The sequence below is a fragment of the Crocodylus siamensis genome, chromosome 15, assembly GCF_052110815.1.
Source record: "Crocodylus siamensis isolate JL-2025a chromosome 15, ASM5211081v1, whole genome shotgun sequence".
Taxonomy (NCBI): Eukaryota; Metazoa; Chordata; order Crocodylia; family Crocodylidae; genus Crocodylus; species Crocodylus siamensis.
In genome coordinates, this window is record NC_143409.1 from 2,005,588 (window position 1) to 2,026,756 (window position 21,169).

The 21,169-nt window shown below is 46.1% G+C and overlaps 1 protein-coding gene across 1 annotated transcript in view; it reads left to right on the forward strand.

Annotated features, from left to right (window-relative positions):
- The window catches only part of UACA (uveal autoantigen with coiled-coil domains and ankyrin repeats), a 55,750-nt gene extending 34,884 nt beyond the window's left edge, over positions 1-20,866 (forward strand). Inside the window, exons 9-19 of the mRNA XM_090028657.1 lie at positions 983-1,020; positions 3,515-3,604; positions 5,146-5,253; positions 6,790-6,822; positions 7,720-7,818; positions 8,038-8,074; positions 9,430-9,482; positions 11,609-14,323; positions 16,148-16,300; positions 17,601-17,666; positions 19,102-20,866. Coding sequence (XP_089884783.1) covers positions 983-1,020; positions 3,515-3,604; positions 5,146-5,253; positions 6,790-6,822; positions 7,720-7,818; positions 8,038-8,074; positions 9,430-9,482; positions 11,609-14,323; positions 16,148-16,300; positions 17,601-17,666; positions 19,102-19,173 — 3,464 coding nt within the window. The 3' untranslated portion in view covers positions 19,174-20,866. The remainder of the gene's footprint in view (positions 1-982; positions 1,021-3,514; positions 3,605-5,145; positions 5,254-6,789; positions 6,823-7,719; positions 7,819-8,037; positions 8,075-9,429; positions 9,483-11,608; positions 14,324-16,147; positions 16,301-17,600; positions 17,667-19,101) is intronic.
- The last annotated feature ends 303 nt before the right edge of the window (positions 20,867-21,169 follow it).

Genomic DNA, 21,169 nt, shown 5'->3' on the forward strand with positions numbered 1-21,169 from the left:
GAGTACAAATTGAAATTATAGGGGGAAAATGACTTCTTGGAAATGAATGCCTTCAATATAAGAATGTGTTTGGTATAACAAAACTATTAGACACTTCCCTCCCCGTTTGGAATAAAATGACAAGTTTCCCTAGGTGTGGCATACTCTGTAAGGATATGCTTTTAAGAAATTGCTACTCTTGTGAGGCTGTAACTAGTCTGAATTAAAAAACAAACATGGAAATGATGAATTTGAAATCAGAGGAGATGACTTGCTTAGCCTACAGCTGAAACAAGTCTAGAAGTCGGACTCATGGAAGCCAGTCAGTCATATTTATATTGAAACGATTTGGCTTTGGATGTCTGAATATTTTTTCAGGTTATCCTGAAATCAATGTGAGCTGGTAAATACGTGCAAAAATATTACTAGGTTAATGTCTACTCTGTGGCATGAGTTTGAATGGGAGAGAGCCTGCGGACAGATGTGCTGTTTGAAGTGCTTGGAGTGCCAGTGAGCATGCAGATGTTGATGCTTGAAGAAGCCCTTCACATGTAACCTTCAAAATCCAGGAGCCTTTTGCAAAACAGAATGGTACCCTACGTGTCCGCACCCTCCAGCGCAGTGCGACAGGGTTGCCTGGTCCTCTTGCCTTCCACCCTATCCTGCTGCCTCCACCGGTAGTGGGTTGGGAAGAGGGTGGGGCAGAGGCTGAGCCAACGAGCGCTCTCCTCTGTGCTTGTCCTTGGGATCCTCTGGAGACAAGGAGGGATTCAGGGGTCCATGCTTTCCAGCCCTGTGGCTGGATACAGCTGCTGCTGCATGCTCTTGTGGCCTCTGTAAAAAGCACTCCAGGTGTTGGGGGAGGTGGGAGGGTGCATGTCCAATGGACCTGAAGCACTTGAAATTGGAGCAGGATTTGGAGTGCTTCAGGTGCCATCTATCCATGCCCAAAGATGACTCCCATTCTTGTGTGGTTTTTTTTTTTTTTGTCTTTTTTTTTTAGTGAGGGACCTCACGAAGAAAGGGCAGCCTGAACAGAAGGTAAGGCTTTTCTGTGCCAAGTTGCTGATTTCCTTTCCTGATTATAGAAGAAGTTTATGTCTGTTGCTGCCACTCCATTTTCTTCCTTGACAATGGTTCCATCTTTGGGAAGATAGGCACACCCGTTCCTCTCTGCTCACTTCTGATGGTTTCATAGAGGAGGAAACCGCTAGTAATATAATGCGGTTTAATATAGATTTAATATAATCTAGTAGATCTCGCCTGCCTAACCTAGTCTCTTTTTACGACCAGGTTACAAAGCACTTGGACGCAGGAGTAGGGGTAGATATCATTTACTTAGACTTCAGGAAGGCCTTCGGTACGGTATCCCACCCCGTACTGGTGAACAAGTTAAAAGGCTGTGATTTGGATGATTACATAGTCCAATGGGTGGCAAATTGGCTAGAGGGTCGTACCCAGAGACTGGTGGTGGATGGGTCGGTGTCGACCAGGAAGAGAGTGGGCAGTGGGGTCCTGCAGGGCTCAGTCCTTGGACCGGTACTCTTCAATATCTTCATCAGTGATTTGGATGAGGGAATGAACTGTACTCTTGTCCAAGTGTGCGGATGATATAAAACGGTGTGTCCGCTTCTCCCCACAGGAGGGCAGAGAACAACCACAGGCAGACATGGACAGGTTGGGCAAATGGGCAGAAAACAATAGAATGTGATTTAACAAGGAGAAATGCAAAGTGATGCACCTAGGGAAGAAAAATGTCCAGCACACCTACTGCCTAGGAAATGACCTGCTCGGCAGCATGCGAGTGGAAAGGGATCTTGGAGTCCTAGTGGACTTTAAGATGAACATGGGTCATCAGTGTGATGAAGCTAACGGCACTTTATTGTGCATCAGCAGATGCATGACAAACAGAACCAAGGAAGTGATACCTCCCCTCTGTCAGGCACTGGTCAGACCTCAGCTGGAGTACTGCGTCCAGTTCTGGGTGCCGCACTTCAAGAGGGATGTGGATAACCTGGAGAGGGTCCAGAGAAGGGCCACTCGTATGGTTAAGGGCTTGCAGGCCGAGCCCTACGAGGAGAGACTAGGGCACCTGGACCTCTTCAGTCTCTGCAACAGAAGGTTGAGAGGCGGCCTTGTCGCTGCCTATAAATTCATCATGGGGGCGCAGAAGGGAATTGGTGAGGCTCTACTCACCAAGACGCCCCTGGGGGTCACAAGAAATAATGGCCATAAGCTAGCAGAGAGCAGATGTAGTCTGGACATTAGCAGGAACTTCACGGTTAGAGGGGCCAAGGTCTGGAATGGGCTCTGAAGGGAGGTGGTGCTCTCCCCTACCCTGGGGGTCTTCAAGAGGAGGTTGGATGGGCATCTGGCTGGGGTCATCTGAACCCAGCACTCTTTCCTGCCCAGGGCAGGGGGTTGGACTTGATGATCTATTGAGGTCCCTTCTGACCCTAACATCTATGAATCTATAATGCATTATTCAGAATGAGTGGGGACATCCAACATTGTTTGTCAGTAAAACCTCTTCTGTTGTCTGAGCTCTGTACAAGCAATTGCTGAGCATACCAGCGACTCTTGTCTGCCATTAGTGCGCTCTCACCAAGCTCATTGCTTTGTGGAGTAGGCTTGAGATGCTTGCTTGCCTACATGAAAGACAGAAACTTTATTCTGAATGTATCTTGAGCAATATTTTCTCCAGGCCTTTATTATTCTTTATAAATTACCCTCTGTGGCTAATGCTGAAAAGCTTATCAGCATGTAACCCAAGTTCTCCGGGGGTTTTACCTTTCACTGAAATTCAGTGAGTGGTAACCCTGCTGAATAGCCTTGCCAACTGGCTGGGATGGAAAGGGAATTCATAAGCTAAATTGCTATACTTGCTAAAGCATTTATAAAGAGAGGCGGCTGCTTTTTCCCCCCCCTTGCTTGTTGTCTGCCATTTGGTCTAGTCATATCAAAGTCAATGTGAAACATTTCTGTGCTGGACGGCTATATCACACTGCAGAAATATTTTGCTGAATAATACTTCACGCTGGCAGGGGCTCGGTAGGTTCTTTTCTTAAAACTGCTTGGTCCCTATAACAAAAAAAATAATTTGTCTGCGTGGCTCGGGCACTTCAGTGCCGATTCTCCTTTTGTACGATTTCCAAATTTGTCAGCCCTTCTGGCTGCTTTTCTGGTCTGTGGTTGCAGCAATGAATCTGGACCTTGCTGTTTTAAATAGGTGGCATGTTTGTTAGTTTGGGGGTTTTAAGTTTGACTCGCATCGTGGTTTAACTCTGTTGCGATGGTGGCAAACATTTGGACTGTGTGTGTTGTTTCCTCCCACCCCACAAAATAAAATCAAATCCTCCCAGACGAAGTGTGAACTAACACTGCCCTCCTGTGGAATATATAACGAAGGCACGGTGGCAACTGAAGTTGGAAGGCAGTGCCTGCACAGCAGCAGCTCTGCCCAGAGCCGAGTGCTCTCGGCAACAGAACTAAGCCTTCCTCTGTTTAAATCCCCTATTTCATGCTGCCACAACAGGTTGCTAGCACACCCCAGAAATGGAACCAGCAGCAGGCACAGGGTGAAGTGAACTTCCAACCGTATCAGAGGGAACACCTGACTATGCAGGTAAATCGGGAAACCGTCTGCGTTGCTGTCTAGGCTCACGAAGGATTGGCGTTTGGTTGCCCATTGGCACGTGTGAAATGCAATGTCTCGCTCACAAAGTTGGTCTGACTGTACTGACAGTGCGGTCTAAACCCTTCACTGCAAAACTGTTGGTGCAAAAGTGTTTAGAGTTATACATGCCTTCTGCCTCCATGGAAAAGGATGCTCATCCATTGAGTCAGACAGCCTGATGCTGAGAAATGATGTATGCCCTGCATTGAGCGTGCTGTCAGGGAAGTGAGAGTTTCTGCTGTCTTGCAGGACGGGCTGTAGTAATAAATTGCTGGCTCAAGCATTGGAGTCATTCCCCATAGGCAACAAGTGCAATGTTTTAAAGCCATCCTGCACACAGCTTCACCAGTCTCTGGTGTGACTGGTGAGCCAAGGTACTCATTTCTCTGGCAACAACAAGCAAATTTGATTTTTTGAACTGTTTCACCTTTTTGCATCCCACATGTGTATAGTGGGTGCTCATAAAGCATGCTGATCAGAGACCTAAATTAGCTAAATGACAGTTTTTGTCAGCGCGTTGAGCTATTGATAGATGGCAGCGTCATAGGCCGCTAACACTCATATGAACTTCCTTTGAGCACTTCCCTGAATGACTAACTTAGGGAAGATATATTTTTTAGGCATCTTGCCAAAAAGAATGAATCAGCCCGTTATAATTGTGTCTGCTGATTGGCATTAACGTCCTCCTCATTAAGAGTTTCATTTACATTAAGGAAAACAGCCACTTCAAAACTGCGGCTGTTATTTTGAAACATGGTGGGTACTTAACAGAACGACATAAGAGCAGTGGCCTTAAACCTGAGAAGCTGACTGCAGTCTATCAACAGGGCTACTAAAGGGCACACCTTGTTATACTGCACATCAGGGAGGGAGTAGTAGCATTAATTATGATTTTTTTTTTTCTTTTCTTGGTTTAAATTGAGCTCTTAATTTCATTGCATATTTTATATTAAGAATATGGCTTTTCAGTAATGGAGCAGATTGTTAAAAGTTCTAGTGGTGACTTCAGAAAGCGTACATATGTCTGGATTTGACAGAGAGTGCTAGGCTAATGGAAAATAGAGTAGATGCACTTATGCTCGTTTTAAAATACATGGCTAAGGCTTCATCTGTGCCGCTCTAGACATGCTGAGTTAAAAGGCTATCATTATGCGCCATGCAGATGAAGAGGCTTTCACGTTACATCATTGACCGTGGTGGCTGGGTTTCAGACACTTTAGCACGAGTTAAATCGCTACCTGTCAACATGTACAAGATAAGAAACAGTTTTTGAAGTATCTGAGTATGGACAGGCAAAGATTGTGGTAAGGACTGTGCAATATATCTAGAGACAAGCTTTCAAAGTCACTCTAAATCCTTTTTATGTAAGCACTTTGGGATCAGATCTAGGTTGAAGCTACAAATATGTTAGAGATCTTGTTAAATAAGAATAGGTCTTTTGCCTGACTGTCCTAACACTTATGTTTGGACTTCCCTCTTCTTTATTTAAGGAACTGGAGACAGAAAATAAAGATTTGAAAGACAGATTGAGAGAAGTTCAGCAGGAACAGAGAATGCTACTAGACAGATTCAATGGACTTCAGCTACAGCTGAACGAGGTAAAAATAGTGTCTGTGTAGTCTCATTGAAAAGCCATAATAATCCCCAGACTTCACAAGACCAGGTTCTGCATAAACCTCAGAAAAGGGTGGCTTTGCCTAGAGTTGTGCCCTGCAAATTGTCAGCATTTTTGCTTATATAAGAAGCAAAAATGTACTGGCAGGTTGTTACTTTTAGTAAATTGGGTGTTCTGTTAGAGGGTTCTCTGCTTTGATAACCATCTGAAAACTGAATGACTTTAATTAAAGGAAAAAAAAATACAGCTCCGGACTTTGTTCATCAAGCAACATCAGAGTAACAAATGCATCCCTTTCCAGAGGATGAGAATGCTTCGTGCAACGAACTGTCACTCTGATGTTTTCAAGGATTTTTCAGTACTCATTTTACTTACTCAGCTTACTGGGTGTGTCTACATGTGTTTTTACGCGCACCCAAACATAATGCATACTAGCCTAATGTGCTTCAAGGTGATTTAGGCATGCGTCTACATGTGCACGTGCTAAGGTGCATTAGTGTGGGAGTGCGGACTGACTTAGGACTAAAGTTAGTCCTGAGTCAGTGGACACATAGTGCGTTAATGCGCGTTAGTGTGTCTACATGGTCACCAATGTGACTTAGCTATTCACGCATAAATTTGATACCTGCTTTATGCAGGTATCTAATTTAGGCTTGACTAGCCTAAAATTGCCATTTTAAGGCACATTAAGGGTGCGCTCATGGAGACGCGTGCCCTTAATGTGCCTTAAATTGGGCTAATGCACATTAAATGTGCACGTGTAGATGTACCCAATGTGTCATTTATTAACCTGATAATGTAGATTCTTAGAACCATAGAAAATGAGGGTTGGAAGGGACGTCAGGAGGTCACATCTACTCCTACTCCCTGCTCCAAGCAGGACCAGCCCCAAATGCATCATCCCAGCAAAGGCTTTGTCTAGTCTGATCTTAAACACCTCCAAGGATGGAGACTAGACCACCCTCTGGGTAACCTGTTCCAGTGCTTCACCACCCTCCTAGTGAGAGTTTTGCCTAATATCCAACCTCAACTTCCCTTGCTGCAGCTTGAGCCCATTGCTTCTTTTCCTATCACCTGCCCCCACTGAGACCAGTCCAGCTCCATCCTCTGATATGTCTCGCATAGCAGACATTCCTACTGCTCAAAACCAATCTGACTAACGGCATTTTCTGGTAGCTGTTAACACTTCCCAGGCAAAACTGTCTAGACTCTGTCGTGGTTACTGTTACAGCTCTAGGAATAAATTCTAACCTCATGCATGGCTATAGGTAGGTTTGTTTTTTTTTTTATATTAATGGTATCTTGTATTTGTATATGTGACTGTTGCTTGCTAGTAACATTGATTGGTTGTGAGGTATTTCTAGGAAGTGGATGATAGGAGGGACAGATTGGTATGGGGTTTAATTCTAAACTGGAAGGTGGCAATCACATTGTCACCTGCTTGCAAACCACTTGCAAACTTATAATTGAAACGTGTTTGAACTTACAATTGAAACATGGTCTCTTGTCTGCCTTACAGGAGCAAATGGTTGCTGATGATCTTGAAAATGAGGTAAGCGAATGTCACTCCCTTTCCTTGGTGATTACTAAACCCCTTGGTGAGGGGTTGTGAAGATCAGATTGGGTTGGGGCAGCAGCCATGGGCTGGGGTGGGGTGGCTGTGCAGGCAGTGGTCTGGGGGGGCCCAGCTGGGGCTGCCCAGCAAGAAGGGGCTCCTCTGCCTTCCGTGGGAGCAAGCAGCAGAGCCACCTCCTTGTGCTCTGCCCCAGGCACTTCCCCGCCCGCATCCCCCTGCTCCCAGCTGTGGGCGAGGCTGGGGGGGTCCTGTCTGGCCTGGCATGGACCCTGGTATCTGCTGTGCAGGCAGCATCTTGCCGGGCATGGCCATGGCAGCAGGAGCAGGATGGGGTGCATGGAGCCAGCTATCTCCCTCCTGGGGCTGTCCCGCTGCCCAGCTTGAACCCTGCACGTGACTGCTGGTGGCAGAAACAGCTCACCTGGGTGGACAGGTGGGGGTCCAAGTTGGGGCAGGCAGGCAGGCAGGAGCCTGCAGCCCAGGGCGGGCAGGGAGCTCAACAGCCACAACTTGGTAGCCAGCCCTTCACAGCCCAGTAGCAGGCTGTGGTCCGGTGGTTGGGAACCCCTGCTCTAGACAATGAGCAGTGACTTAGGAAATCAGAGTTGTAATGCACGTTGTTATTATCAGTGGGGTTTTTTGTTTGTTTTTTGTTTTTTTGTTCTGCCATATCCATCTCCATGTGCTTCATATATGTACAGATGTTAGTATCGTAGCGAAGCATATGGAATCGGGAAGTGAGGGGTTTTCAACGTTAATTCTGGAGAAATGTCCACCAGGGTTTTCATTTTGGGGTTTTATTACATGTTTTGAATACTTGTGGGCTGAGCTAGTGCCGAGTAACTGATCTTAAACCTGGAATTTTGTTTGCAGAAAGATGAGCTGAGGAGACTTCTGACAGCCAAAGAAAACCAACAGGAGGAGAGCCTAAGAACTATTGACACTCTGAAATCTAAGCTTAAGTACTATGAGGTATGTGAATTGAATTACAGGAAATGACATCTATTAGTAAATGTTGAAGCAATTGTAGTCAAACTCATAAATGTCTCGTCCCAGAAGTCATTACACGCTGCTTAAAATGGATCTGGAAATGAGTATCAACATTTCATCATCTAGAGACAAGTAGAATGAAATGAATATTTATCTTACTTTAACCTAAATTACAGCAATCTTTTTTCCCCTTTGTTTCAGGGTGACTACATGGGGTCTGGAAGCAATTTTGGCAACAGTGAGTATATTTTATTTTCAGAACTGACCTTGTGGATTGTGCCATCTCAGAAAATCCAAGTGAAACTGTTGCTTTTTATTTCTGTTTACTTTCTTTTTTTTTCTTCCAGTCTTGTAGTCTTAGCTGTAGCTGCACTTAGTCAGTGGGTCATGCTGCCTTACTTTCAGGTTTAGGGTTTATATGAATCATGTACCTGTCTTGGATGGATATAAAAATTACCATATTTTCTTGAATTTAAGACAAGGTTATTTTTCCACATTCAACATGGGGGGGACCTCTCTTGGATTCAAGGGTGGGGAAGCGGCTGTTTTGGTTACAGCTCTAGCCCTGTCCCAGGGTCAGAGTCAGAGCCGTAGCTACTGCCAGCCCCCCCCACCACATGCTTCCTTGATGCTGCTTTCCCTATTGCAGCGGTGGGAAGGGATGGATTTGAAGAAAACCCTCCAATAATTAGATTCTAGGCATGGTAAATTATAACATTTGTAAGTTTTCTGTATATGGTATCTAATTATTGGGGGTCATCTTGAATTCATAGTTGCCTTGGATTCCAGTAAATGTGGTAATAAGATGGAGGGATGGGATGGGGGTGGGGAAACGCATGCGCATGCACATGCACATGCCTACACACAAGTAGAGATGGTCTCATGTAGCAGTTGTTCTCCAAAAGGAAATGGCAGCTATATTCTGAATAGAGAGAGGTAAATTTTAGTATCTTGCATGATGGCATTAGTTAAGACCACACAACTCACTGGCCACGTTCAAGAAATGCTTGTTCAGATGAATGGGCGCAGAGAAGGGCTGCTAGGATGATCAGGGGACCCCATCCTGCCAGAGGAGAAAAGATGTGGCTGCTTTAGCTGAGCCAAAACAAGGCTGAGAGAGGATAGGTATCAGGTAAACAGCAGGTAGGGAGAAATCCATTTAAGTTAAATGGCACATGAATAAATGGGTATAAACTGGTCATGGGTGTAGAACTGTAGGGAAGTAGGGCTGGAAGGGACCTCGCAAGGTCACCTTGTCCAGCCCCTTGCTCACGCGGGTTCAGTTATTGCGATTTCTTAGACTGGTTCAGGGAGCAGATTTTCTCTTGCCTCTGATCCACATGGGTTACCTTCTTTGCTGCCAGGGGTTCACATCTTCCAATGGGTGTTTGTGTTCAGAATAGCTCAGTGGCTGTTTTGACGTTGAACACTTGCATGCATCAACCTAATCCCTAATGTAACTCCGTTAGCAGGCTAGAATTCTACCCCAGGATGAAGTTCAGCTTTCTTACTCCTATTTTGCTATTTTTAAGTTAATAAAGTGCCTTTTTTTTTTTTTTTTCCTCCCTCCCTGCCTCCTTTTTGGTGAACTAGGGAAGGAAGATATGCTGCATAAACAGGGTCAAGTATTTGCTGCAGAATCGCAGGTAATGTTTACTTTTTGAGACCCTATTAACACATTTATTCGGCTAATATTTGTGACATATCTGCAAATTCCTAGGTGCAAAAGCAGTGCTGGAAGCAGGCACAGTTGTAATACAGAACTGGATACAGGAGTGAGCTACGAAACTCCAACTTCTCTGCGTTAATTTTACGACTGCTGATGCCCTCTAGAGTAACTGTTCTGGCATAGCTCGTTAAGCCTTGGCTCCTACTGTTTTAAGAGCAGGGTTTGTTTTTTCCCCCAGCTTTACACCAGTATAGGAGGAAGTTCCATCCTGTTGCAGTATAACCAGTTGCCTTTTTTTTTTTTTTTTTTTTCCTAAAGCTGGTGTGTTAAATTGAGTGGAAGTGGAAGTTAATTTATTGTAAATTAAATTCCAAGGAAAACCAGTTGTTCTTTTGGGGTTTGTTCTTCATCCTTTGGCAATCCCTCGCAGTTGAGGATGATTGTCTTCCATGATCGTCTCGTGTGTGTGTGTCAGATGGTCCACAGGTGGCGGTTGGTGGAATGACCTTCAGGGAAGGTTAGCTGCGAAACGAGCAGGGGTAACTCTGCTGAATAAGCAGTCACAGAGCAAGCAGCGACAGCACCACCGGGATGTGGTGAGGACCAAAGATGGCAATGGTTTCCCTCCTGAAAAGCCACATACATCTTTTGATGGTGCTGTGGCATGGCAAATACAGGTTGCCACTATCATAAGCCTGCCCAGCTGCCAGCCATGGATCTACAAGTCCTCAACGGTGGAGCAGGTGGAAGAAGATGTTAGAATATCAATGGTTGTGAAGGTAGATGAAGGATACAGCCGAACAAGATCCCCAGTTGTCTTTGCCTCCTTGCTACTGGGTGAGGGTCCTGTTTTGTCAAGAGCTGTGTGGAAGCTGATGTGCAGCAGCTTCTGGGGTTCATACTGGCTGATGGCAACATGCGATGGGGAGTCCTTCCCCAGTTCTTCAAAGAAGCGTGATCAGCCCTGAGATGACATGTGCAAGAACATTTCCCACATACTTCATAGATTTCATAGACATCAGGGCTGGAAGGGACCTTGGGAGATCATCGAGTCCAGGAATACTTCCTTTTTATATTTTCAAAGCATAGTTTGGAGCGGTGGCTCCAAGGAGACCTGCATTGCTGGATAAATGCATGCTTCATTTCTACTTAGTAATTTTTCAGCCCAACAAATTAATTTAGGGAACGATGATGATTCCATCTTTAAGTAGATGATTAGCATTGGCTCTGCTGAAGGCCAAAGCAGTGCTCGGGGGACTGGAATAGATAGACCGTGGTTTGTCCTTTAATATGACTGCAGTTGATATTGTTGGACTAACTTTAGCATTGTAGCAAAGCTGCATGGCCCCAGCCAGGCAGCATCCCATCACAAGCTGGGCAGGGATGATAAATTGCTGCCTCTGTACCAAGTAAAGTCACCTGTAAGCAAAATGTGCTAGGCTGATAGGGGCTAGATGTTTCTATTCAGTGGCTTTTGTTTGGACTGGGTGACAGTGATGTTCTCATGCCCATAATTGCCATCATGGTTTGCACTGAATTGGGACCTTTTTCAGCCTCATCAGAGGCGTGGACATGCCGGGGGTAGAAACAGAGGTACCTTTTTTTTTTTTTTTTCCAAGGAGTCCCTTGACTGGACATTGGAAGGAAAAATGACAATTTTTTTGCTCCTAGTTACTAGGCTTTCCAAGTACAAAATGCAGTTGCTTATTTGTCCTATTCCAAGGTGATTGTTCTTATGCCTTTCGTAAGTGCTGGTGTGCATTTAAAAATTTGCTAATAAGCAGTTAGAAAATAATAGCTTGCTTTAGGAATTGAACCGCTAATTGTCATCGGCTAAAGCAAAAAAGTGTGTATATGCTGGAGCTATGCTTAGCAAATCTTATTGGGGTGGGGGGAAGATGTATTTTTGGTTCCCGGTTTAAATTATCTGCATTATCCCCCCCTGCTTATAATATAAATTGCTTTTGTAAAAGTGGGGCTCATGAGGGTGAAGATGTTGGGTTTTGGAGTGCTGTATGGACAATTAGAGGGAAAAGTGTGATTTATTTAAATGAGCAAAGCAGTTTAAGCATATGTCTCTTTCTGTGCCGATTTAATTTGCAGACTAGGTCTATGCTGAGGCCACTGGAGCTTTCCCTCCCCAACCAATCCTTCATGTCTGAGAATGAACTTCTAAGGAGAGAGCTTGACAACTTGAGAGCTGCCTATGGTGCTGCAAAAGAAGAAACGAGCAGACTTCAGCGAGAGCTGTCTCATAAGGCAGCTGAATGCAAAGCGTTGGCACTGGAATATGAGAGAACCAAAGTGGAATCGGATGGGCAGATAAAGCAGTTGGAGGATGCTCTGAAAGACGTGCAGAAGCGAATGTTTGACTCGGAAGGCAAAGTCAAGCAAATGCAAACCCACTTCCTTGTGCTGAAGGATCACTTGACTAACGAAGCTGCTACAGGAAACAGTAAGCTAGTAGAAGAGCTGAAGGATCAGGTGAAAGACATGAAAGCAAAATACGAAGGAGCCTCCGCAGAAGTAGGCAAGCTAAGGAATCAGATCAAGCAGAACGAGCTGCTGGTTGCAGAGTTCAGGCGAGATGAAGGGAGGCTGGTGGAGGAAAACAAGAGGATGCAGAAGGAGCTTGGTAAGTTTGAGATGGAGCGAGAGAAGAGAGCGAGGAACGTCCTGGAGGCCGAAGGGCAGCTCAAAGACATGGCTGCAAAGCTAGCCCTCTCTGTGCCTGCTGAGAAGTTCGAGGCAATGAAGAGTTCGTTATCAAACGAAGTGAATGAGAAGGCGAAGAAGTTAGCAGAGATGGAAAGAGAGAATGGAAAGCTGCAGGCAGAATTTTGGCTTTTAAAGAGAGACCTTGAGAGTCAGAAAGTGAAATTGGTTCAGCATGTGAAGCCGGAGGAACATGAACAAATGAGGCGCAGACTTGAGCAAAAAAACGAGGAACTTGGGAAGACCGTTTCTGAAGCGATGTCAAAGAATCAGTCTCTGCAGAAGGAAATGGAGAGGGTTCACACGGACAACAAGCTGCTGAAGCAGCAACTACAAGCACTAAAAACGGAAATTAAAAGCCAGCACGTGCCATTAAAACTGATGGAAGAGGTGAAAAGAGCCAATGAAGTGACCGTGGGTGATCTGACCAAGAAACTTTCTGAAGTCACGCAGAAGTATAGTGAGAACAAAGCAGAAGCAGAGAAGTTGCTGGCAGAAAAGACCAGCTTAAGTCAGAACATAAGTCACTTCCAGGCTGTGTACCTGTCCCCAGAACAACATGAGAAAGAAACAGCAGCCTTGAAATCCAGCCTGGCTGAAGTGAAGAGGCAGCTTGCCGAGGCTGTTCAAAAATGTGACGGCGAGCGAGCGAAAGCCTGCAAGCTGGCATCGGAAAACACAGCTCTGAAAGATGCCATGAGGGATCAGTACGTACCAGTCGCAACACATGAGGAGACTAAAACAATCCTGAACAGCACATTGGAAAAGACAACCAGGGACCTGTCAGATCTCAAGGGAAAAACCGAAGAGATAAAGCAAGAATTCGTGAGAGTCAATGAAGAGAATGGAACTTTGAAAAACAAGATGAAACTCCTGCAAACCCAAATCCAGACAGAATACATCAGCGGAAAAGATCACGAGCATCAAGTGTCTGGCTTGAACAAAAGCCTGCTCGAGCTTCAGGAAAGCAATGCTGACCTGATGGCTAAATATAAGGGAGGCCAAGAGGAGATCTTACAGTTGCATGCAGAAATTGAAGCCCAGAAGAAAGAACTCGACACAATCCAAGAATGCATCAAGTCCAAATATGCTCCGCTTTCCTATTTTGAGGAGAAAGAGCAAAACTTTGAAGCTGTGGTGAAAGAGCTGAAAGAGCAGTTGCTGGACCAGACGCAGAAGTGCCAAGAAAGTGAGGAGGAGACCAGGAGGTGTAAAGAGGAGAATGAAAAGTTAAGGAGTGAGTTTTTGTCCATACAAAATGACCTGCAACAGAACTATGTTCTGGCTGAGAAATCCCACGAAATGGAAAAAATGTTCACCACCAGAATGGAAGAGCTGAACAAGCAGCTGAGAGACTTGCTGAAAAAATACACTGATGTAAAGCAGGAGAAGAACAAGCTGCAAGAGGAGAGCACGAAGCAGATCTCAGAAGCTCGTGCCATGCAAAGTCGTCTACAGGGCCAGTACGTTCCAGTGAAGGAGTTTGAAGGCTTGAAGGAGAGTCTTGGCCGCGCATTTGAGGATCTGAAAGAGGACCTTGGTAGAAAGAAGGCAAGTTATGACAGAGAGGTGCAAAAAGTAGCCAAACTGCAGCAGGAGTTAGCAGATCTAAAGAATTCCTCGATACCTTTGGCAGACCACACGCAGGTAAAGGAAGCGTTGGAACGAGAAATCTTAGCAATCAAAATGACTTTGAAAGAAAAGGAGGAGGAGAACCAAGGAAAAAGCGAGGAACTCTCGAAACTCCGGTTGGAGATCCAGAGTGCTAAGCAAGCCTTAACAGGCCTGGAGAGCAAAGAAGTAGTTGATATGTCGGAGTATAAATCCATGAGAAGTGCTCTAGAGACCCAGATTGCCAACGTGACTGAAAACTTGGCCAGCTTGACTAAGAAATATGAGGAAGCATGCGAAGAAGCCTTGCAAGCCAAGAAGAGTGAGCTGTCTTTGAAAGACGAAAAAGAATTGCTTCAATCCCGCAGTTCCAGCATAGAGCAAGAAATCAAGGACCAGAAAGAGAGATGCGATAAGTCTTTGACGACCATTATTGACTTGCAGAAGAGAATACAGGAATCTGCAAAGCAAGTGGAAGCAAAAGACAACAAGGTAGGCAGGAGGTGCAGAGTGCTGGATGGAAATCTGACGGGCTTTGTGTAGAGCATGAGGGCCAGACATTCAAATGTAGCTACCCAAGTACCAAAACGCATGATTTGGGCATCTACGTTTGGACCATATTTGCAAAGCTGGGGACTTTGGACTGGGTATTTCATAGAATCATAGAAAATTAGTGTGGGAAGGGACCTCTGGAGGTCACATCTAGTCCAACCCCCTGCTCCAAGCAGGACCAGCCCCAGCTACATTATCCCAGCCAAGGCTTTGTCCAGCTGCGTCTTAACCACGTCCAAGGATGGAGACTCCGTCACCTCTCTGCATAATCTGTCCCAGTGCTTCACCACCCTCCTATTGAGAGAGGTTTTTTTCTAATATCCCACCTCAACTTCCCTTGCTGCAGCTTGAGCCCATTGCTTCTTGTCCTGTCATCTGCCCCCACTGAGAACAGTCCAGCTCCACCTCTTTGCAGGGGGTTGAAAGCTGCTATTCAATCCCCCCGGGTGCATCCAGATGAGCACAGACATGGTTTCCCAGGGATAAGTATCAGCGGCACACCTTGTACCGCTCCTGCTTGTCCCTGGGAAACACCCATGCCACACATGCTCTGACGCATGGCAGGTTACCTTTGCTGGAGCAGGGGAGGCAGGGGCCAGCAACCACGTTTACCTGAGGTTCTGGGAGGCCTCGTGGGGCTGCAGCCATGCAGCCGGAGCATGGCTCCGACCAGGTTTAGGTGGCGCACACTGCCGCCACATGTGCCATCCCGCTTTTTTTGGCATGTGTTTGTTTTTGTTTTTTTTGACCCCGGGATGTCTTGGGGTCAACCCCTCCTGTGCTGCAAGGTAGTAGTGCGGGGAATGCTTGCATGCACGGTGGGTGTGATGGGTTTGCGGCACCACATAGCGCATGTCCACGCTTGTCGAGACATAGCCTCTCCGTCCTCTCTTTTCTAGACTAAATAAGCCCGGTTCCCTCACCCTTTCCTTATAAGTCATTTCGAGTCCTGTCTAATTTCTCAAACACTTTAAAATTGTGCTTAACTTAAAATGATTCATAACAGAGACCTAGTCAACTACTTCAAGTTTTCAGTGTCAATTTGGTGCCATATTCACATTGGAGAAGCATCAGGTACCTTTCCCCAGCATTTCTTTAATCTGGTAAAATTGCACTTGTTTCATGACTTCTGGTTCCTTTTGGGCACGGCCTTGGCATTCTGGCGCTGCCGCCTGCCAGTTGCCAAAAGATACGGGCAGCTGATGTGCAATGTCTGACCCTGTTTAAAAGTGCATTATAAAGCTGAAAGCTGTGTTAAAGAACAGGTTAGGATGGAAGAGCATGGTGCTAACTTCACCTGCCTGTATCTTTCAACATCAGTTCGTGCTGTCCAGACAAATGGATGTTGCATCTCTTGCTGGTGCCTACAGCTGCAGTTAAATGCGTACTCTGTGCTCTCCTCCCTGGAACTTGGTTCAGTATATGCTTTAAGAAGCAAATTTCCCTATGGGTTGCCCTCTTACGAGCACTCCTGCACCTGCCGTGGGACCTAGAGGCTGATTTCCCTTGGAGATCTGGGCCTGAGCATCCCCAGGGTCTGAACTGCTGAAGTTTAACCTCTGTGGTCCAGATTTTAAGGTTTTCCCCATCTTGGGAAGCAAAGAGCAAAGCAACAGAAGCACGTGACTTGTATTCAAAGCATCTAGATTGCTTTCTCATGGTAAACCTAGTTTAGGCTGCCTTTAAAAGTCAAATGATGCCTCCACCTGCTGGTGTTAGCCTTTTCATGACCCTGAAAACTAATATTCGTGACTTCTTTTCAAGATAACGGAGCTGCTAAATGATGTGGAGCGGCTGAAGCAGGCTCTGAATGGCCTGTCTCAGCTCACGTACACCAGCGGAGTTTCTTCAAAGAGGCAGAACCAGCAGGTTGAAACGCTCCAGCACCAAGTGAAAACCCTGCAGCAGCAGCTGGCTGTAAGTCACGTGAAACATAGCTCTGGAGTCTGCTAGCCAGGCGCAGCATCGGTCATACGTGGTGCAACGTGTGTGTGTGTGGGGGGAGGGGGGGGCAGGAAGTTTTGGTTCTCCTGAGGCAGGGGGACTCAACCTCTGTCCTGAGATTTTGGTGGTACCGACTCTTGCCTCCCTGCTGCCAAATTTTGGGGCCAGTAGGGAGCTTTGCGGGTCAGATGGCATGCTACACAGGTGTGCCTCAGGGGCTGATCTGGGCACACAAGGGCCAACTAAAGGTAGCGTGGGCCTGATTCCTGCAGCTCGGGGCTGAGGAAGCGGGCTGTGAACATGCACAGAGCTCTGGGAGGCGGTGTAAGGCCTGATCTGGCCCGTGGAGCATCCCAGAGCCTCTCTGGTCCATGTCAGTAAAAGGCTGACTGCCCCCATCCGAAAGAAAGGGACGGCATTGTTTGAACTTGCTTTTTCTATGAATGACTGTCTTGCGAGAGACCCCTTGCATTTGCTCCCTTGTCCCCATGTGGAATTTGCAGCGTCTTTCAAGAGAGTGCGTCCAGGGGAAGCGGATGGGGAAAAACGATTAATCGAGGCAGAGACCCTTTGCTCTTACCACGTCCTCCCGTTAGTATCCTCCAAAAATAATGAATGATCCCTGAATTCAACTGCTGCAGTAATTCCTGACAAACAGTTGCCCATGGTGCTTTCTGAAATGCGGAGAGGTAGTTCCTGCCCCAGGGATTTGCTGATCTAATGTCTCACACCTGCAAATACTTTTGAGCATGTTGCTCACTTCTGTGAACAGTCCAACTTGAGTGGGGCTATTCATTGTAGCAAATGCCTGAGCAAACCACTTTTTTCCCCCCCATGTTGGTCATCCTGCTCGTTTTGTGGAACTGCTCGTGGGAAAAATCACCCGTGTTGCCCGTGTGACTCACCTGCATGAATCTGCACAGAACTGGGCCAGGTTCTCAGTGGCAGGATTGATGCTTACAGTGAGGAAATGAGCTTGGGGCTCCCACACAGAGCCAGCACCTGGACTCGATACTGAATCAGCACATCTTTTTCCGATTAGGCTTGGTTCCAGGCAAAACACTTTGTCAAGATGAAAGCAAAGGTGTAAGCCTCTGTCATTCAGCTAATGGCAGGGGGAGGGGAGTGCAGCCATTGGGAACACTAATCTTGAAATTTCAAATTAACCCACGCTGATGCCAGCAAAGTCAGGCCAGTTATGCGAAGAAGGGACGTTGGAAATGCACGTGACTCATTTGTCTCTTCTGTCGCCCTCTCCATCTTCTATCTACAGGATGCTAAAAGACAGCACCAAGAGGTGATTGCAGTTTATCGGACCCATCTTCTCAGTGCTGTGCAGGTGTGTGAGCTGGTCTGACACGTTTGAGTCCAGCCCTTTTCCACACCCCCACCCCCAAAGAATTCTCTATTTAAAGCCTGTCTACACAATGATTAATGCCTCACATTAGAGCCTCCAGTCTGCCTTTTTAAAAATTACAGGCAAGACAAGCCCCTCCCCCCCCTGCTTTTTATCACCAGAAGGAAAGTGAGAAGCAAAACAGCAACACAGCAGGTTTAAATTTAGTGTCATCTTAATCTGCTTTTCACTTTTTGGAGGCAGCTTGATATAATATACAGGGTTGACCCAGTTTGAAGTTGTGGTCTCTGGTGATGATGGAAGTCTGTTAACATACACAATGTCCCAAATATTTCTGGAAAGGAGTTAACTTGAAAGCTTCCAATGTTCACTTTTCTTGAATGGGAAATGCGAGTTTATGCAGCGAGAAGCATGCTTTTCCTGGGGGTACTCACTGAGCACACTAATAGGATTTGGCTAAGAAGTTTAATAAGGTATGAAGTTTCAGACCCTCAAATATAAAATTATAGAATCGTAGAAAACTTGGTTTGGAAGGGACCTCAGGAGGTCACATCTAGTCCAACCCCTGCTCCAAGCAGGACCAGCCCCAAAAACATCATCCCAGACGAGGCTCGGTCTAGCCAGGTCTCGGACACCTCCAACGATGGAGAGTCCACCACCTCTCTGGGTAACCTGGTCCAGTGCTTTAACCCTCCTAATGAGAGTTTTTTCCTAATATCCAACCTCAACTTCCCTTGCTGCAACTTGAGCCCATTGCTCCTTGTCCTGTCATCTGCTCCCACTGAGACCAGTCCAGCTCCATCCTCTTTGCAGCCCCCCTGCAGGGAGGTGAAGGCTGCTATGCAATCCCCCCTCAGTCTTCTCTTCTGCAGACTACATCAGCCCAGTTCCCTGAGCCTCTCCTCGCCAGTCATGTGCCCCAGTCGCCAACCCTTTCCACTGGATTCTTTCCAATGTGTCCATATCCTTTCTGTGGTGGGGAGCCCACAGCTGGACACAGGACTCCCCAGTGGTAAACAGAGGGGAAGAATCACTGCCCTCCGTCTGCTGGCAACGCTCCTACCGATGCAGCCCAGGGTGCCGCCTGCCTTCTTGGAAACAAGGGCACACTGCTTGCCCATATTCAGCTTAAATCTATATGGGTCACCGTGAGAGCAAGGAACTGTCAAACTACGGGAAACCAGTAGGACGTGTGGAGGGTGAATAGCAGCTCCTCTGAATAGGCACAGGGTTTCTAAATGGGAAGTTTTCTAGCTCTCGAGCACTGTTGTAGCCAGTAGGTTACATTTGGCAACTGCTCGTCCCATCGGTGGTGACTTAACAATGCAAAGATTGCATATTTGGTTTGGGAGGGCAGGAGCCTCTTGTTGCTGGAGTCCTGAACGGTGCAGTCCCTTGTGTTTTTTGTCCACTCCAGGGTCACATGGATGAAGATGTCCAAGCTGCATTGCTTCAGATCATCCGCATGAGACAGGGGCTTGTATGTTAGTGTGCTCAGTGCTGCGCCTCCACAACACCCAACTGCTGCATCCAGGAAGAGCACTGTGATTACAGGAGTGTTAACCTTCGCGAGCTTTATCTTATTGTGATGTTCTTAACTGTAAAAACAAAACAAAACAAAAAACCCCTAAGAAATATTTATTCCAAGTAGGAAGCAGATGTGAGGTGGCTGGAATCCATTTACTCCTTGTAAAATAGAACAATAGGATAAATGAAGTTCAAATCGGGCACTTCAGATACGTGGACTCTAAACGTATCTTACAGTTGGTGTATGAGCTGGCAGTCAAAATGATGACATGGCAATTCATTTTTTTAATGTCGGATTGACCACGCTTAAAACCCACATCCCAAAACTTCAGCTTGATCCTATTGTTAATTGACAAAGTGTGAATGAAGATCTAAGGCTAAACTGAAGTGACCTTGGCTGAAATACTGTGGCTATTTGCGTGTTTTCTTCTGGTTAAAAATGTGTTTTCTTTTTCTTCTTTTGCCGGTCATATTAATTGACCAAGACTAGTTTCAAAATCTACAGTGTGTCGACTACATAACAAGACTGATGGTGTCAAAGTCTACATGGTAACTTGGCTGGCCAAGTTGCATTTGCTATTTAAGTAATTTTTAAAACTTGGTGCCTTTTGCTTTTTACTAGTGGTACAAATACCAGGTTCTTTCCTATCAAACACTAACTTGTATGACTTTTTTTTTTTTTTTACAAGAGCTATTTTTTCATGAATGCTTTTTAACTCCATTTACTAGGCTAAGCAACAGCGGGACTGGAGTAGATTACAGTGGTAGAACAGCGTTGCAACCTTAAATGTTGCAGTGAGAGTTGTATGTTTTTATAATCATTTCCTACTTCAGTGTGCATAAGATGGACGTAGACCAGGGATAGGCAAAGCCTGGCCTGCAGGCCGGATTGGACCCGCAGCAGACTCCATTTCCCAGCATCCCCTGCCTGCGTTGCTGCAGGCAGTTTCCCTGGAGACCCCAGCAGCCCTGGTAGGGTGAAGGCGGGGCTGGGGTTTCCATGGAGACCAGCTCCAGCAGTGCTGGCAGGGCAGGCAGCTGGACGCGGGGGCTGGGATCTTGCAGCTCTGCCTCGGGTCTGGCCCATGCTATCAGCACTGCAAGATCCCAGTCCCAGTGCAGCTCCCGTCCCAGTGCCGGTGCTGCTGGGAAACTGGCTGCAGCGACGTGGGCAGGGGCTGCTGGAAAGGCGGGGTCTGCCACGGACCCAGTCTGGCCCGCAGGCCAGATATTGCTCACGCCTGACATAGTCGAACTCTTTGGATAAGTTTGTCCATCAATAATTCGAGTGTCACCTAATCAGCCCTTTTCTAGCAAAGTTTTAAGATGTCTGGTTTTTATTAACCGTGTAAATTATGGACTGTAATCAATTCTTGATTATTTATGGGGAAGCTGCAAATAGTAACATTCATACCATAAGAAATCTAACTGGCTTGGGATTTACATGTTAAACAAGGTGGGGCTTCATCTTTCAGTGCAATAATACCAAAGGATAAAGCATCTAAATGCAAGTTCAGCAAAAGAAAAATCCAGCAGTTGGGAATGGTTTAAAGGAAAACATCAGTGAAACGCACGGCTATTTACAAAGAAGGGTGTCGTCGTTTTTCATGTCTTACCTGACCCTATACGTTCCACCTATTGCATATGATGCTCCTCACTACGCGAGTTGTCTTGTTAGCTTCAAATTATTCTATCGTTAGCATTTTAGCCTGTAACTAGCAAACAGGCACCTGGCATCCTGGTGTAGAACAAGACAAAATTTGGCTTTTGTGGGGGAGGGGGTTGGGAAACAGGAAACTTGAGGTTGTAAAGTAAGCGTGTGTGTACGAGATCTAACTGATGTAGAACAAGACAAAATTTGTCTTTGTGGGGGTAAATAGGAAATTTGAGGTGTAAAGCAAGTGTATGTGGGCATGATCTGACTTCTGTTCACAAGGCAAGGTTAACTTTTGCAACTT